Source organism: Trematomus bernacchii, unplaced genomic scaffold (assembly GCF_902827165.1).
Source record: "Trematomus bernacchii unplaced genomic scaffold, fTreBer1.1, whole genome shotgun sequence".
NCBI lineage: Eukaryota > Metazoa > Chordata > Actinopteri > Perciformes > Nototheniidae > Trematomus > Trematomus bernacchii.
In genome coordinates this window covers 7,142,225-7,157,289 of record NW_022987828.1, presented here as the reverse complement: position 1 = coordinate 7,157,289, position 15,065 = coordinate 7,142,225, and the positions used below count along the sequence as shown (strand labels likewise).

General features: G+C 41.1%; 1 protein-coding gene across 3 annotated transcripts in view; it reads right to left on the bottom strand.

Moving 5' to 3' along the window:
- The window catches only part of LOC117499387 (Kv channel-interacting protein 2), a 93,562-nt gene that overhangs the window by 41,371 nt on the left and 37,126 nt on the right, over positions 1–15,065 (bottom strand). The window contains exon 1 of one of the 3 annotated variants that reach the window (XM_034151735.1): positions 14,145–14,409. The exons of the other annotated variants lie outside the window; for them this stretch is intronic. Within the exon in view, the coding sequence (XP_034007626.1) occupies positions 14,145–14,232 (88 nt within the window). The 5' untranslated portion in view covers positions 14,233–14,409. Of the gene's footprint in view, positions 1–14,144; positions 14,410–15,065 lie in introns of those variants that run through there. 3 annotated transcript variants of the gene reach the window in all.

The window sequence follows — 15,065 nt, the reverse complement described above, 5'->3', positions numbered from 1 at the left end:
TAACTGGAGGTCATTTGGGATGTAGAAGATGCAGTATATTTTTATTTAATTACAAAAAGGTTAAAGATAGCTTTTGCTACTCATGATAACTAATTGTCAGTATAATATTATAATCAGGAGTGCTATATTAGAACATGCTGCTTATCCTTCATGTGGTGACGAAGTCTATCACTGCTGCGCTCTGCACTCTATGTGCCCTCCAGTTGTTTGATATCTACAAAGCATAACAATTACTTTTATTCGCTAGTGGTTCCAACATGAAACACACTCACATTGTTAGTAAAACACTTGACATGGTCAGAATTAAAAAGGGTAAAATCATATTTTGGACACAATTTCTTTGTTTAGAACAGCAAAACTTCACATAATGAATAATATTTTAAATGTAGGCTCTTTGCTGTATGTGTATTTAAAAAATAAAAGTGATACAAAGCCTTTGAATGACAGTCCAACTCCCATCTGTGACAGCCAGCCAGAAACACAGCCAGAAACAGACACACACACAGCCAGAAACAGACACACACACAGCCAGAAACAGACACACACACAGCCAGAAACACACACACACACAGCCAGAAACACACAGCCAGAAACACACACACACACACACACACACACACACACAGCCAGAAACACACACACACACACACAGCCAGAAACACACACACACACACAGCCAGAAACACACACACACACACAGCCAGAAACACACACACACACACACACACACACACACACACACACACACACACACACACACACACACACACACACACACACACACACACACACACACACACACACACACACACACACACACACACACACACACACACACACACACACACACACACACACACACAGTGCAAAAATATGACAGACAAGAGCCACTCAAGAAATTGACAAGCAAGTGTCACATTTATAGTAACAGGGAGAAGTGAGGTGTCGAAAATTGTTGTCAATCAAATATGGTGCTGATCTCTCAGCTGGGTAAACATATTTTTGTAGCTGTTTTGTTATTAATTTAACAAGTTTGTTGTTTTGTGATTTTATTTAGATTCTATATTCATCCTAGAAAAAGCCGAGGGTGAGTTGTGATGTTGTTACACCATAACCATCTTTATCATCATTAGTAATATAATTCACTTAATTGTCCCTTTCCTCATCGGTCCTTTGACTAAATTATCTAAATGTGTTAGTGTGTGAAACACTTTAATCCTGTCTGATGGAACCTGCTTCAAACGGCCCTGACATGCTATTATCGTAATCATTACCAGCTGGCACTGCAGTGTGAAGAGAGAGAAAGCATTGGGGGCAAGAATGAAGAAACACAATGGCAGCACCGGGGACGATAAACGGGCTGAAGTCTGACAGTTATTTTTAAACTTTGTCTCATTTCTGTGTCCCACTTCTTCTTTTGTTAGATTTATTTATGTTTTTCTCCATCACTTCGTAGGTTCACACTCTTACTGCAATGATTTCCCTCCTGCCTCACCTCCATTGACCTGCACTTCTATCTCCTTACCCCCCGTCCTTTCCTCTCTCTCTCTCTCTCTCTCTCTCTCTCTTTTCTCGCTTTCTCTTGCTCCCTCTCTCTCATGTGGACCAGAGGTCAGTGACACAGCCTCTCAAGGTCGTCCCTGTCCGAGGTCTGGCGTCTTCATGCCTGAATGGCTGAGTGAAGCGGACAGCCCTGTCCCTGTTGGGGACCTCCAGACTTTTAGTGCCTCTGACCACAGGCCTCCCTGGTGGATAGGCCTGATGGGCATCCTTTCTTTGTTACCGTCCACGGCTGTCCATTACATCGAGTGTGACTCAAAGAGGAAGACAGGAGGATGAAAATAAAGTAAGACAGAGGGATAACACCTAATTCAATGTTCCTATCAGTCCAAAATGCTCAAGGTTTTTTGTTCTCTAATAGTTGCTAAGGTTTAAAACTATTTTGAAATATGTAATATGTAATATCAGGCTCCTATTGTCCATGTCTGTTGATTTTTTTTCATAAACAAATAAAGATAACAATTACTGAATTGATCAGCAACGTAATTAGAATAATTAATCTATTATGTTGCAGCGTGAGTATTATTAATTCAAAAAAATATCCTGATCAAGGTGCCCTTGCATTATCACTCAAATCACAGCAATTGTATTTTTAACAAAGCAGGGCTTTTTATAAGTAAAGATAAGGTGACTTTACATTTCCAGTATATCAATATTTGCTTTCACTTCTACTGAAGCACTCATGATGCTCATTTGTCCTATAGAAACAGTGGGAAAGTCATTTGCTCAGTGAAAACTGGACTGTCAATTTCATGCATAGTTTATAATTTATTTTCTTATAAACAATATGTATGTTTAACTTTCATCAACCCTTTTATTGGGCAAATATGGAAAAATATAGTTCAACAAAAACCTAAAGTGACTGTACCTTTGCATCATAATCGACCTGAATCAAATCTTGCCCTTTACTAGTTACATGATCATACTTCCAATACATTAAATAATGTATCTATACATAAAATAAGGAAGGATAGTGCTTTACACAACAGTTTCATAATGTGTTTGTTATCACAGTGCTAACTATATGGTGCTCTTCTATTTATCTAGTGTTAGACCGGTGAACGCATTGTGCTCACATCCACAAAGCTGTGGGTGTGTAACTGAAAAATCCCAGAGGCCTTTAATAGCTATAGTTAGATTGGATTTATTCACTGCTCTGATAGCTATAGTTAGCAGTAAATTTATCCACCTGCCAAGGGAACTTGTCAACGAAGGACGGAAAATACACTTCCATTGCGTTAGTTAGGCTCTAATGACTGAGGGGCTGGCTGGAAAGCACTGATTAGAAAATTAATTATTTATCAAAATACTACTAAAAATCTCCCCTGAAAAATTGAGAACAAGTCATTAAAGTGTAAATTGAATGTTCTGAATTTTGGGGGAGCTGGGGAGATTTCAAACCGCATGTACAGTATGGATTAGTTTATTACTTATATATCTGGTTGACATTTTAACAATGCCAGAAAGTCAGTGTGGCACAGACCACAACACTGCTGAGTTATTTTACGCGTACTTCATTGATACTTGGACTGGATTCTATTAGGATTGTTGAAAGATCAGAGTTTTAAGCAATAGAGTTTTTTAGTATATGATGCAGAGATGGAGGTGGGGGCTACCTGTGTTGGGTTAAGCAAGTTGAAGGAAACCTGAAGGACAAAGGAGGAACTGGATACATCTGCTAAATCGTCCACAATGTTCCTCCTTGTGTTCGGGTGCAGAGGGAAGAGAAACTGTGAGTGTGTTCCAGTTGACCATACAGAGGTCAAGGAGAAAGACCCGGAGCCCAGCAAAACATGCACCCTTAGAGCTTTATAGTATCTTCAGACATATTAACATAGGTGCAGTACAATATAATAAAGATTACTTTTTATCATGCATACTTAGAACATGATATGCCTATCCAGCAACGCAATGTTACTGTGTAGTATTTGGAAATGTAAAGAGAAAAACAACTTGAGGGTTAAGAGAAAAACACACCACAAGCTGTATTTCAGCAACAAGGAGAGAGACACACAGAGAAACAGACATCCGACAGTCTTTTGTTGTCGGAGGAGGTTGAGTTATGTCTGTAGAAAGAATAAATGCAACATCTCTTGAAAAACACATAAAGAGGCTGTTGAGAGGTCCAGTATTGTGGAAGAAAAACCTTTCAAGGTTCTCACTGAACATTGATAAAGAAAGAGGACAATACTCAGACGATGAAAAAGAGACTCAAATATATCTTAAAGGTCCCATGTCATGCTTTTCCGGTTATTACCCGTCTCCTTGTGTGTTATGAAGGTTTTTATGCCAATATCAAGCCACACTTATTGTTTTTACTTCGGCTGTGAGTGTTTGTGTGTGCTCAGGATGAGTTTCGCGCTGTCTCGCTGTATCGCCGACCCGGAAACCACACCAGTAATGGCGGTTTTCCACTGCAGGGCCTCGCTCGGCTTAGTACGGTATGGCTAGGCCTCGTTAGGCCTTGTTAGGCCAGGCAGGAACTGGGGTAGTACCTATAGTAACGCAGTGTAGGCGGAGCCGTGACGTCATCTTCAATGCGAAACACAAAACCGCCGTTAGCTGTTAGCCCTCAGAGCTCACAGCTCCTCATATCTGTTCAGAAACTAGACAAAAGTTAAACAAGTACGAACCACAGACTGTCTGTGTCATGGCGAATACAGTCGCTGCTTTATTTATGTCTGTAGGCCGTTGTTGTGAGTGCGGACGGTCGAAGCATATACAACGTTAGCTTAGCCGATCTTCATTCAGATAACACGCATTTTAAAAGGTTTTTCGCCTGCCGTCTGTCTGCAGACTTGTCAAAGCATTAATTCATGGTTTTTACTAACCGGTATCAGTATGTTGTTACTTCGGCATCATTTTGAAACGTGTATTACAATTAAATCACGGTCAAATATGTTCATTTTGTTGTAGTTGCCAGCGATTCTCTCACTAGTTTAAACCTTTACCTTCAATTTCTCCTATACCTCTCAGCACAATGCATTGCTTTTCCCTTTCACTCTCTCGCTGCCACCCCCTCCCCTTCACACCTAGTTTTTAAAATAAAATAAATAATAATAAATAAAAATTCTGATGTCAGCTACATCCTTATTTGAACTACAAAGTTAATTTATTTTTGCCTGAAGAGCCAATTTCAGCAGAGCCGTTAAAAAAAGTCATAACTGACATATTCTGGATACTGTATGCTAAAATTATTAAAACACATTAATTTGGAAATAAATAAATGCTGCTTCACTGAAACAGTAAACAAAACTAATTCCTAAGGAGAGATTTTCTTAATGTGTCAGAAGACAACATTCTTACCCTGTAACTGTCCTGATGACTGTTAAATCAACCACATTTCATATGATTGAGGTAATATCTATATTCTGTGGACCTCAAATACCAAACCAACCAACAACGCCTTATACACTTCACACAATAAAAATAACTATGGTCACATTTTGAATGTATTCACCAATCCCAGTAAGAAAGTCAATCCTTATTAAACCTTTACCTTCTCCTATACCTCTCAGCACAATGCATTGCTTTTCCCTTTCACTCTCTCGCTGCCACCCCCTCCCCTTCACACCTAGTTTTTCCCTATTCACCCCCCCCCCCCCCTCCCACGCTAAGACTGCTGCTAATAGGGGTTTATTTTTAGCGCGTGCGAGGTATGTGTGTGTGTATACACATGATGGATGATGGTGATGTTTCACCTCTCTCGTGAGTGGGAAAACGACGAGGGAGGGATAGATGGAGGTGAAGGGGGGGCAAGAGGCCGGCTGGAGAGCTGTTACTAATGCTGCCCAGGAAGTGTGGAGCAGAAGGGTGTCGGGCTTTGACAGGGACAAGGCTTCCACCTGAAAGCCCCGCTGGCACAGCAAACTGACCTACAAGCAGCTGAAGATCAACAGGCCGCTCTGCAGCAGGCCAACGAGTTCTTCTCCAGAGAGATGGAGGATGACAGGAGCAGCCTGTACCGTCCAATTAGAATACAGCTAGCACCGGCATTAGCTCCAGACGAGAACTTCAATTTAATCAAGTATCTTTTCTAGCTTCTTGTCTTTCTCCCTGTATCTCTTGAGAGGAAGTCAGAGTCAGAGGTGAGAAGCCTGTTAACCGCTTCAAATCATATTAGAAATGGATATGAGTGCATACGCCACACTGACATAGAAACTAAAATACCTTACGGGAAGAGCAAGCTCTGACTCAATCAGCCTGGGACTGAGCCAGATGTGGACAGCATGGAGCAGATTAGAGCTAAAACAGTGGGATTCATGCCAGAGGAAAAAAAGGATAAGGGATCAAGCAACAGATACACAGAGGGATTATTCAGCATATACGAGTGCACACATATCTACAAACCAACTGTCGCTTCTCCTTTAATAAATTCATCTATGATGTCACTGCATGTGCATACAATTGGAAGCAGGTGCTAGACAGAGATGTCATGTTTAAATATAGATCTTCAAAGAGAAGCCTTTTTCTGCTCAGTGTTCGACCTTGAACTTCTAAGGGGAGTTTATTTTTAGGCCACCTATTTTCAGTGTTGGGCAAGTTACTTCCAAAATGTAATACATTACATAGGCTAGTATTACTTATTACTGTCTTTTTTAAGTAATAAGTTACATTACAATATTACTGTCTCTGAAATGTAATGAGTTACATAACTTTTATATTACTTTTGAGTTACTTTCACCAAAATAACCGCAAAATAATGGCTAGGTATTTTAAATGCTAAAATGTAGTTTAGTGCAGCAACTGTCTAGGCCATGGGTCGGCAACAGGCGGCCCGCGGGCCATTGTTGGCCCGCCAGCAATAATATTTGGCCCGTCATTTTGAGAATAAAAAATCAAAAAATATTTTGAGATTTTTTTTTTTTTTTTTTTTTTTTACAACATCGGACCGACAGTCGCACATATAGGCTATAATGTCCGAATAGAGAATCTACCTACACCTGAAGAATGCTTATTGTACTTTTATCTATGTTGAGAATGAATGACATACAGCACAGGCACAATCAGGCAGCGGGGTGCACTGACGTCAATTAAAGTACTTATTTAAGGGACACCTATCATGCTATATTTAAATGATATATTGTAGGGCCATACCTATAGAAGGTGTATTTATACGTTTCTGTTTTCAAAATACCAAACAGATCATGCATTTTAGCCATGCCTCATTTCACTCTATTTGCTGTTCTCCAGCCCTGTTTTGCAGGGGGCTGATTCTGTGAGCTGCAGCTGACCACGCCCCCCTGCAGGAGAGGGGAGCGTGCTCTGATCAAGTCAGAAGAGGGGGAGAAAAAGAGATCTCCGTCCTCCGTGTTTTATTCTTATATTATTATATAGAGTCGTTATTCATTTGTTTTAAAGCTCAATAAATAACAAAGAAGACCTTTGACCGGCACTTTTCTAATTTTGTCCGGAAGATTTAAACTTTAACGGACATCTTGACCGGCGAAAGAAAACCTAACTGAAACTCTGCCGCACGGTCGTTCCTTGGAAGAGGCGGAGAGGCGGAGAGGTGGGTGTTTGTCATCTGCTGGTGGACTAACCGGAGAGAATTACAGTGCTTGCCTCGGGGAGGGAGAACAAAAGCCACAGCGGAGAATAAACAGAAGGGTAACCATGGCAACCATGCGCGGGAAGTCTTCTTCGCTGCTTTTGTGGCAGACTACAGCGCCACGTACAGGCCTGGCATATGTACTACAGTGTCTCCAGCGCTTTCGAGCGGCAATGGCCGGCCGTGGCCCAACCCCACATTCCCCTGATAGGTGGAGAGTTGGCCCAATAGCCGTAGCGCCACCGTCCTGACGTCAGGACAGTGTTCAAATCTGGATCAGTTTTTATCAGATCCATTGCAGCCCCTTTTTTAGAGATTTGGGTATGGAGGAAAATAGAGAGGGTTGTGTTTTCTGACACTTGGTGAGTTCCCTGGAACACCGGGGACACATATTCATGTATAAAAGACGTACAAAAGTGCATTTTGCATGATAGGTCCCCTTTAACTATTAAATACATTGAGTTGAGTAAAATACTTGGTTACTGATTAATTTAGGTTATAATATATTAAATAAATTGCAAAGCAAAACATGCTGTAATTTATTTATTTTGTATTTTTTAAAGGTTTTCAACCTGAAAGAATCCTAATGTGTCCTTGAAAAGTTGAAATAAAGAAAAGGAAAAAGGATTCCAGTTGTCCATGCGTCCTCTGTTGCCCCTCAAGCCTCTCAATAGTGGGCAAACACTCAAATAAATGCCAAAAACCCAGAGAACTTGACAATACTTATCAGAATAAAAGTATGTTAAATAACACTGCTACCTAGTTAATAACTCACTCAGTGGAGGCTCGTCCATTGAGGAAAGGGAGGACCATCCTCCCTAAAATTTCAGAAGAAAATTAACTTTGAAGAGAACAATAAATGCACCTCAATTTAAAAGATAAGTCTGTTAAAATACAGATAATAGCCCTGACTTTTAACATGGGACTGAAATGGGGCTAGAGACGACGATCCTCCCTTTGGGCGGGTCTATCCAGAGGCTCTGGATTGGGCGCCTATATCATCAGTGAACCAATCAGCGGATCTGACTGGGCATTAGAGTGTTGATGGGGAGGGTTATCAGCGATATCAGAGTTTTTTCTGAACCGGGGAACAGGGGCGCTGCGCCCTCTTACCAAAATAAATTCCTTGAATTAGGCTTTGATTATGTTCTGGCCCGCCATCTTGTGGCTCAGCCAAAAATTGGCCCACGGCCAAACTTACTTGCCTACCCCTGGTCTAGGCCCTTAAGGCTACTAACAACTTTTCTTACAAGGCTTAGTTGAATACTCGAACGGAGTTTTTTTTTTTTTTTAGCGGAAGAAATACGATAATTTTAAGTCAATAAAATCATTTCAATTGATATTGGGAGTCGATTCCTTAGTTTGTTTAGTATCTGGCCATGTAATAAGCAGGATAATGTGCAGCGACTTGGTCATTATGGGGAAAAGAACACCCTTCAGGCTCATCAAGATCAGCCTGACTAATTACGTAAACACCAGGTTTACTAATCTACTGGCACAATTTTTCTCCGGTGCCGGAATGTCTCGCGATGTTAGTGAATTCTTAAAAACAAAACACCATTTCATTTCGGGTTAAAATGAGTTGTAACTGCGTTACTGAGAATTGTAACGGGTAGTATATTACCCAAATTCCATTAGTAATGCGTTACATTACTTCGTTAAAGCAAAAAGTAATACATTACTGTAACTCCGTTACACCCAGCACTGCCTATTTTATATTGACTGTGAAGGTAAGAGTCAGAAGGTGTCAACATCTGGCGGGAATAATCAGCAGAGATCATTTAAGTGAGAATCTTCACGTCTGACGACAACACAAGTGTGTTCCTAAAATGTAAAATGTGAGCACTTAGACGTGAAAGGATGTGGCATTGTTTCTGTCTTTATATATGTCTTCTCCCTTTGTTGCTTTTCTATCTTTTTATTCAATATTATGATATTTTAGATTATGAATTAGTCGATTATGAAATGACAAAACTGTTGTCACAACTTGGCTGAATCTCAAATGAAGTGGAACAAGGCTTGTAAATTATTCCAAATGTATCCCTCTGGTTCTGCCAAGCAACTCATGTCTACCCAAACCCGAGGCTAAAGCACTGCTTCCCGCTGTTTTTTATATTGCCTACATTGCATTAATATGATACAACAAAGGGGTAGGGATTGGAGCACCGTGAGTTATCCTTATGGTAATGAACAAACTCGTCCCACTGTGAGTGCCATTACCACACACTGTGATATGTCTTAGTACACGCAATTGCACGCAAAAAAACACACCCACACACACACTGTAACCCCTGCAAGCATACGTCAGTCAGAGTTGACAATCAGGCTGCCTGTGTTTTATTCATTGAGCGAAAAAATAATGTTTGATGTACATTTTAGTCAAAAGTAGAGGAAAGTAATGGACGGGAGAATAATGATATTTGTCAGAGACGAGAGAGAGGGTGCAGAGTTGACACTGTTAAAGTTAATCAACTCTACAGGGGCTTGAAGGGGATACGTTTAGATGAAAGATGAAAGAATTCTTAAACAACGGTTTGTAAAATAATTTGTTCTTCAAATGTCTAGCAACACAAATATGTGTGTATGCAAGGCACGAAGTTGGAAAGCTTTTCATAATAAAATACAAAAAGCAGAAGTACCTTATAAACACATAAGCTCAGCATCTGATGGGGCCAAGGCTGAACATATTTTATTCATAGATGAAAGGTTGATAACAAAATCTCTTTGGTCAAAACAACAAGTGAGCAGCAATGAGAATCAGCTTCAAGGTACTGAAACTAAAAAACAGCCTGTAGAAAAGTATGTGTGTTGATGTGTGTGTCCATCTGAGAGTGTGCAACATGCCACAAAAAGGTAACTCACCACATGTGGGAGGCAATGCGAGGTTATTCATTAGTATGAGCGAAAACCGCCCAGTTTCTTTCCGAAAAATGTCAACACCTGTAACAAATGACTCCTACTCCTTTGAGGGAAATTAATGTGAACATTTCTTGGTACTTATTTGCAAACCATAAAGTGCAGGTGAAATTGTACAGCAGTAAAATATGAAGGTACAGTGGTAGAGGGTGCATTTTATAAAATGAATAAATCACAGGAAGCCGGTCTCTTCAACACATGATCTGGAGCACCTGAAGTGAATTTATATGCAGTAATGAGCAGCATGTGCTCATTACACAACTACCAAACCCATTCATCTTTAGATATGAAACGGTGTTTAAAGACTATTCATCACAAGCTACAGTAAAGCAATATACAAGCCAAAGCAACATGTGTGTGTACTGTGGACCAAAGTTGTTTGGGCAAAAGGTGTTGCTGGTTAATTAGATTCGAAAATGTGTCATCGTGAAGTGACTGGGAAACATTAGTCATTTAGCAAAAATAGAACCGGAATGCATTTAACTGTCAACGCTATGGGGCTGTTAACATGATTAAAATACACCAGAAAAAATGTACTCTTGATATAGTGATTACTGGTTATTAATAAGGCAATGCAAATGAGAGTTTTTGACCTATCCAACACAGGTTTTACTAGTTAGGTAAGCCAGTGACAGAACCACTGGTTATTTTTCACTGATTACAAGTTTTGCATACACATTTCATTTATTCACCATGGACTATATGTTATTCGTACAAAAAAAACTTGGAAACCATCAAATATATATATTGGATATGCAAAGTATGTAAAAGTATCACAAAATGGACATATTACATCTGTTTGTCATGTGATGTACACCCAAACAAGTGTTTTACTCGTGCTGCATCATTAAAGCCTGATTAGACCTCTTATCAGGACATCATGGGCATGTTGAGACTGGTTTGAACTATCCTCCGTCTTACTTTTCTTTACTACTTACTTTTGTTGAATTATTGCATTGAACAACTTGAATACTGTTCTTATGGGACATCATGAACTTCCCAGCATTGCTACACCCACATTCATCTCGCAGACGGAGTGGAGGGGCTACAGAAAGAAGACGGAGACCTGAGCTGTCAGCTTTGGACTGTTTAAGTTCGATACAGGCTCGTCTCAGGACAGATTAGGGCTCACAGAGATTCTGTACAGCAAAAAAAAAATGTCTACAGACTGAGATTCTGTCATGCTACAGGATGAAGTGGAAAGAGAAGACAGTGTGTGTGCAGTTGGTGTATTTCACTGAAATATGAATGTATGTAATTGTGTGGGTATGTGGGAGAGCAAACAAGTAGAACAGTATTTAATTCATTTTAAATTCACTTAACAAAGCTAGACTCACTATTAGGTAAATCGACACAAATAATCCTCTAGGTCAGAGAACAAGAGGAGACGCACACGTGCACACACACACTCAAGCATGGCCTTCTTACCCTTCCAGAGGCTAATGAAACAAACTAATTAGTGGGCAGAGTAGGGGCAGAAGGAGGGTGACTGCAAATGAGTGTCATCAGTAATGTTCACACACAGGAACACCAACAAGCCATTACCTGACACAATCAGGCTTTAAGCATCGTGTAGGTCCATGAAGGGGTTGGCAGGGGGTTCTGATTATATTTATAATAGACAAGACTAATTAAAGACATAAAAGCATAACCGGAAAGATTGGGAGGAATCAAGGCTAGGGGAATAAAAACTGAAAAATATTTCAAACATGGTCTACTGATTTTATCCACCGAGCTGGAATAAAAACACCAATTAACCCGGGGCTTTCTTAATGTCATGTGACCTTTTTTGCATAGTTTAAATCACCGTTACTTTCATACACAGTTTGAAGGCAGAGAAAATTGTTAGCCCTCAATGCTGGACTTAAATGGCACGTCCCTCAGCACCTTGCCAAAAATGCCACAATAGCCAAATACCAAACTCTGAATGGCCTTGATGAAAACCCTATGTCGCACAGCCTTTACACAGTTCAGCCCTCACTGCTCCACCGCACTGAAGCAGACATCTCTCTCTCTCTCTCTCTCTCTCTCTCCGCCATTGAAACAGACAAACAGGAGCCAGTAGTCATGGTAACTCCATTCTTGGTAAACTTAAGGATGTGTATGTGCATACACACACACACACACACACACACACACACACACACACACACACACACACACACACACACACACACACACACACACACACACACACACACACACACACACACACACACACACACACACAAACACACACACACACACACACACACACACACACACACACCACACACACACACACACACACACACACACACACACACACACACACACACACCACACACACACACACACACACACACACACACACACACACACACACACACACACACACACTCCCACACGCACACACTAACATTTAATAAATACTTCATTGAGTGGAGCCGGTAAAAGGGCTCAGGGACTGTGGTAGCTAGTCAGCTGTCTGAACAGAATGGTTATTTTTGCATACATTTCCCTGGGTGCTATTACAAGTAAAAAAAATGGTAAATTATTGATTTACTTTAAAAAAAAGAAGAATCAGAACTAACCTCCCATAGTATTTTGACTTGTTGTACTGTAAAGCAGTCAACTCAGGCACACAACCATTTTTGAGGAACATCATTCCTGTGATTTGAGTAGTTTCACTAAAGCACTACTTTTACTACCACAGCAAAGAAGTGCATTGGGCTTTTACTGCACCTATAAACTGTATTTTTTATAATAATATCAACATAATTCTTATTTTTTATTTAAGCCAATAACTATACATTTTTAATATATATTGAATAACTACATTGCCACATATTGTGATAAATACGTTTACAGTATGTTTCACTGTCCAAACACAGGGACTGAATTGGTTATCATATCCAATGTTATTGTTTTGATACAATGTAAATGGATTATAAAGTGTGTGTGTGCTTGTGCAGGCCTCTAACCACATGCACACATGACCAATACCTGCTTTCAGAGCATGAACAAGAACCCCTGCAGATGTCAAAGTCTGAGCAGATAACGAGGGGAAAAGCCGAGGTGGAGATGAGCGGCACGGATGTCAAATTAGCATTCACACACTGCTCCATTGACAAGGTCATCTAAACAAGGCTTTATCTCCACCTTCAAGGATCAAGTGGTGAGATTCAATAGAACCAGCCTACTCTGTTGTGTCGTCCCCAAGGCAAAATGAGCAGCTGCCCAAAATCACTCAAAATGGGTGTAAAGCTTAGCAGCAGAGGCAGGGTCTTTCTAGCAAAGGACGCTTTATTCAATCAACACTAAGCTCAGAGCATGAGGAAAAAAATATGAAGACCTTCTAAGTATCAAGGAAAGATTTAGAAGGCGCTTATTCAACTTTTTTTCTTTTCTCAGCGCACACAGATTAGCATTATAAAGTTGTGTGTTAATGTACAGAGAGAGCTAGAGAGGAGGATGGGGGAGTTGATGTCATACTGAGCTATGACTGTAGGGCTGGATAAAAGGATGAGTGTCTTTCTCCCACTGAGAGTTGTTCAATGAAGGTGGAATGCCACTTGCTTCTAGGGGGCAATCTGTTTGACTACTAGATAGAGAGGAAAGGAGGAAGAGAGGAAGGGACGGGGTCAAAATGCAGGGAAGAGTGAGTTCCTTCAACCCTAACAGACTAATTCCCACTCTGCATACTGATCATTTCATTCTTATGCATAGGAGCTGAGTAAAGTGACAAAAACATATACCCACAATCATACATACATACATACGAACATACATTATGCAGAGGATAATCATGAAGCTGTTTGATATCTACGCTTTGTATGGTCTCTGTCTGAAGATGAAACGAAGCACTCGTACTGTATACACACACACGTGCACACAATTGACAAACACACACACACGCTCAAACCCTACTCGGTGCTGCTCTACCATCATTTAGATCGAAAAACAACTCAGCCATGGACACAGGACACCGAACCATCAGCAAATATTAGTAAGCCCTGCTACAGTATAAACACAACAAACTCCAGTGATGGCCACCTTCACTTTGCTTCTGGACTGACGGAAAACAACTCAGCCGTAAAAGCCCTGGGGGTGAAAGTGGAAGTTTATGGGTGCCTACCTTGAGTGAGTGTTCCCATGAGGAAGTGGTAGAAATAGCGAGCCACCTTGGTGAGCTGCCTCTTGCACCTTTTCCTGCACTGGCTCATCTTGGTGCAGCTGTGTTGGAGTGGAGGTGATGATAGTGATGATAGTGATGGTGTCGGCTAGTCTGCCGAGGGAAGCTCTCAAGGTAGGAGGAGGAACTGAGCACTGTAAGTGTGTGAGTGTGTGTATATGAAAGTCTGTTTGCGGCTGCCTCGCTTCTGCTCTTCACTCACCCCTACTCTTTCCTCCCTCTCCTGTCCTCCCCCTTCTCTCTCTCTCTCGGCTCTGCTCTTCTCTCCACCTGTAGGGCGCTGGCTGTCAATCAGCCAGCAGTGCTCTGCCTCCTCCCTCTCACGTTCTGAGAAGCCCCTATCTGGCCTCTCATTGGCTGAGAGCGGAGTGTGCCGGAACATTACGGACAGGCGCACATGCGAGAGTTTGTGTGTGTGTGTGTGTGTGTGTGTGTGTGTGTGTGTGTGTGTGTGTGTGTGTGTGTAGTATACTACGAGCAGACTGGCTTGAGTGGCAGGTGGTGGTTATTCTCTCTAGCTGCACACTCCTACATCTTGTTGATGTTTTCCTCCACTCGAAGCTCATAAAGAAGACAGCTTCTGAGGGTGTGTGTGTGTGTGTGTGTGTGTGTGTGTGTGTGTGTGTGTGTGTGTATATGTTTGAGCCAGCAGGAGGTTCAGTAAAGTGACAGAGGAAACAAAGCAAACCCATTAATTAGCGTCACGCACCGTCCTTCTGTGTATGTCTGTCTCTCGCCTGCTCATTAATGGTATTCATAACAGTGAGGAAAGAGAAGTAGGGGAGGCGGAGTGTAGGAGCAAAAGTGAAGCTACATGAAGAGGCAGGTAGGGAGGTGGAGATGGGGCAAAAGTGAAGCTACATG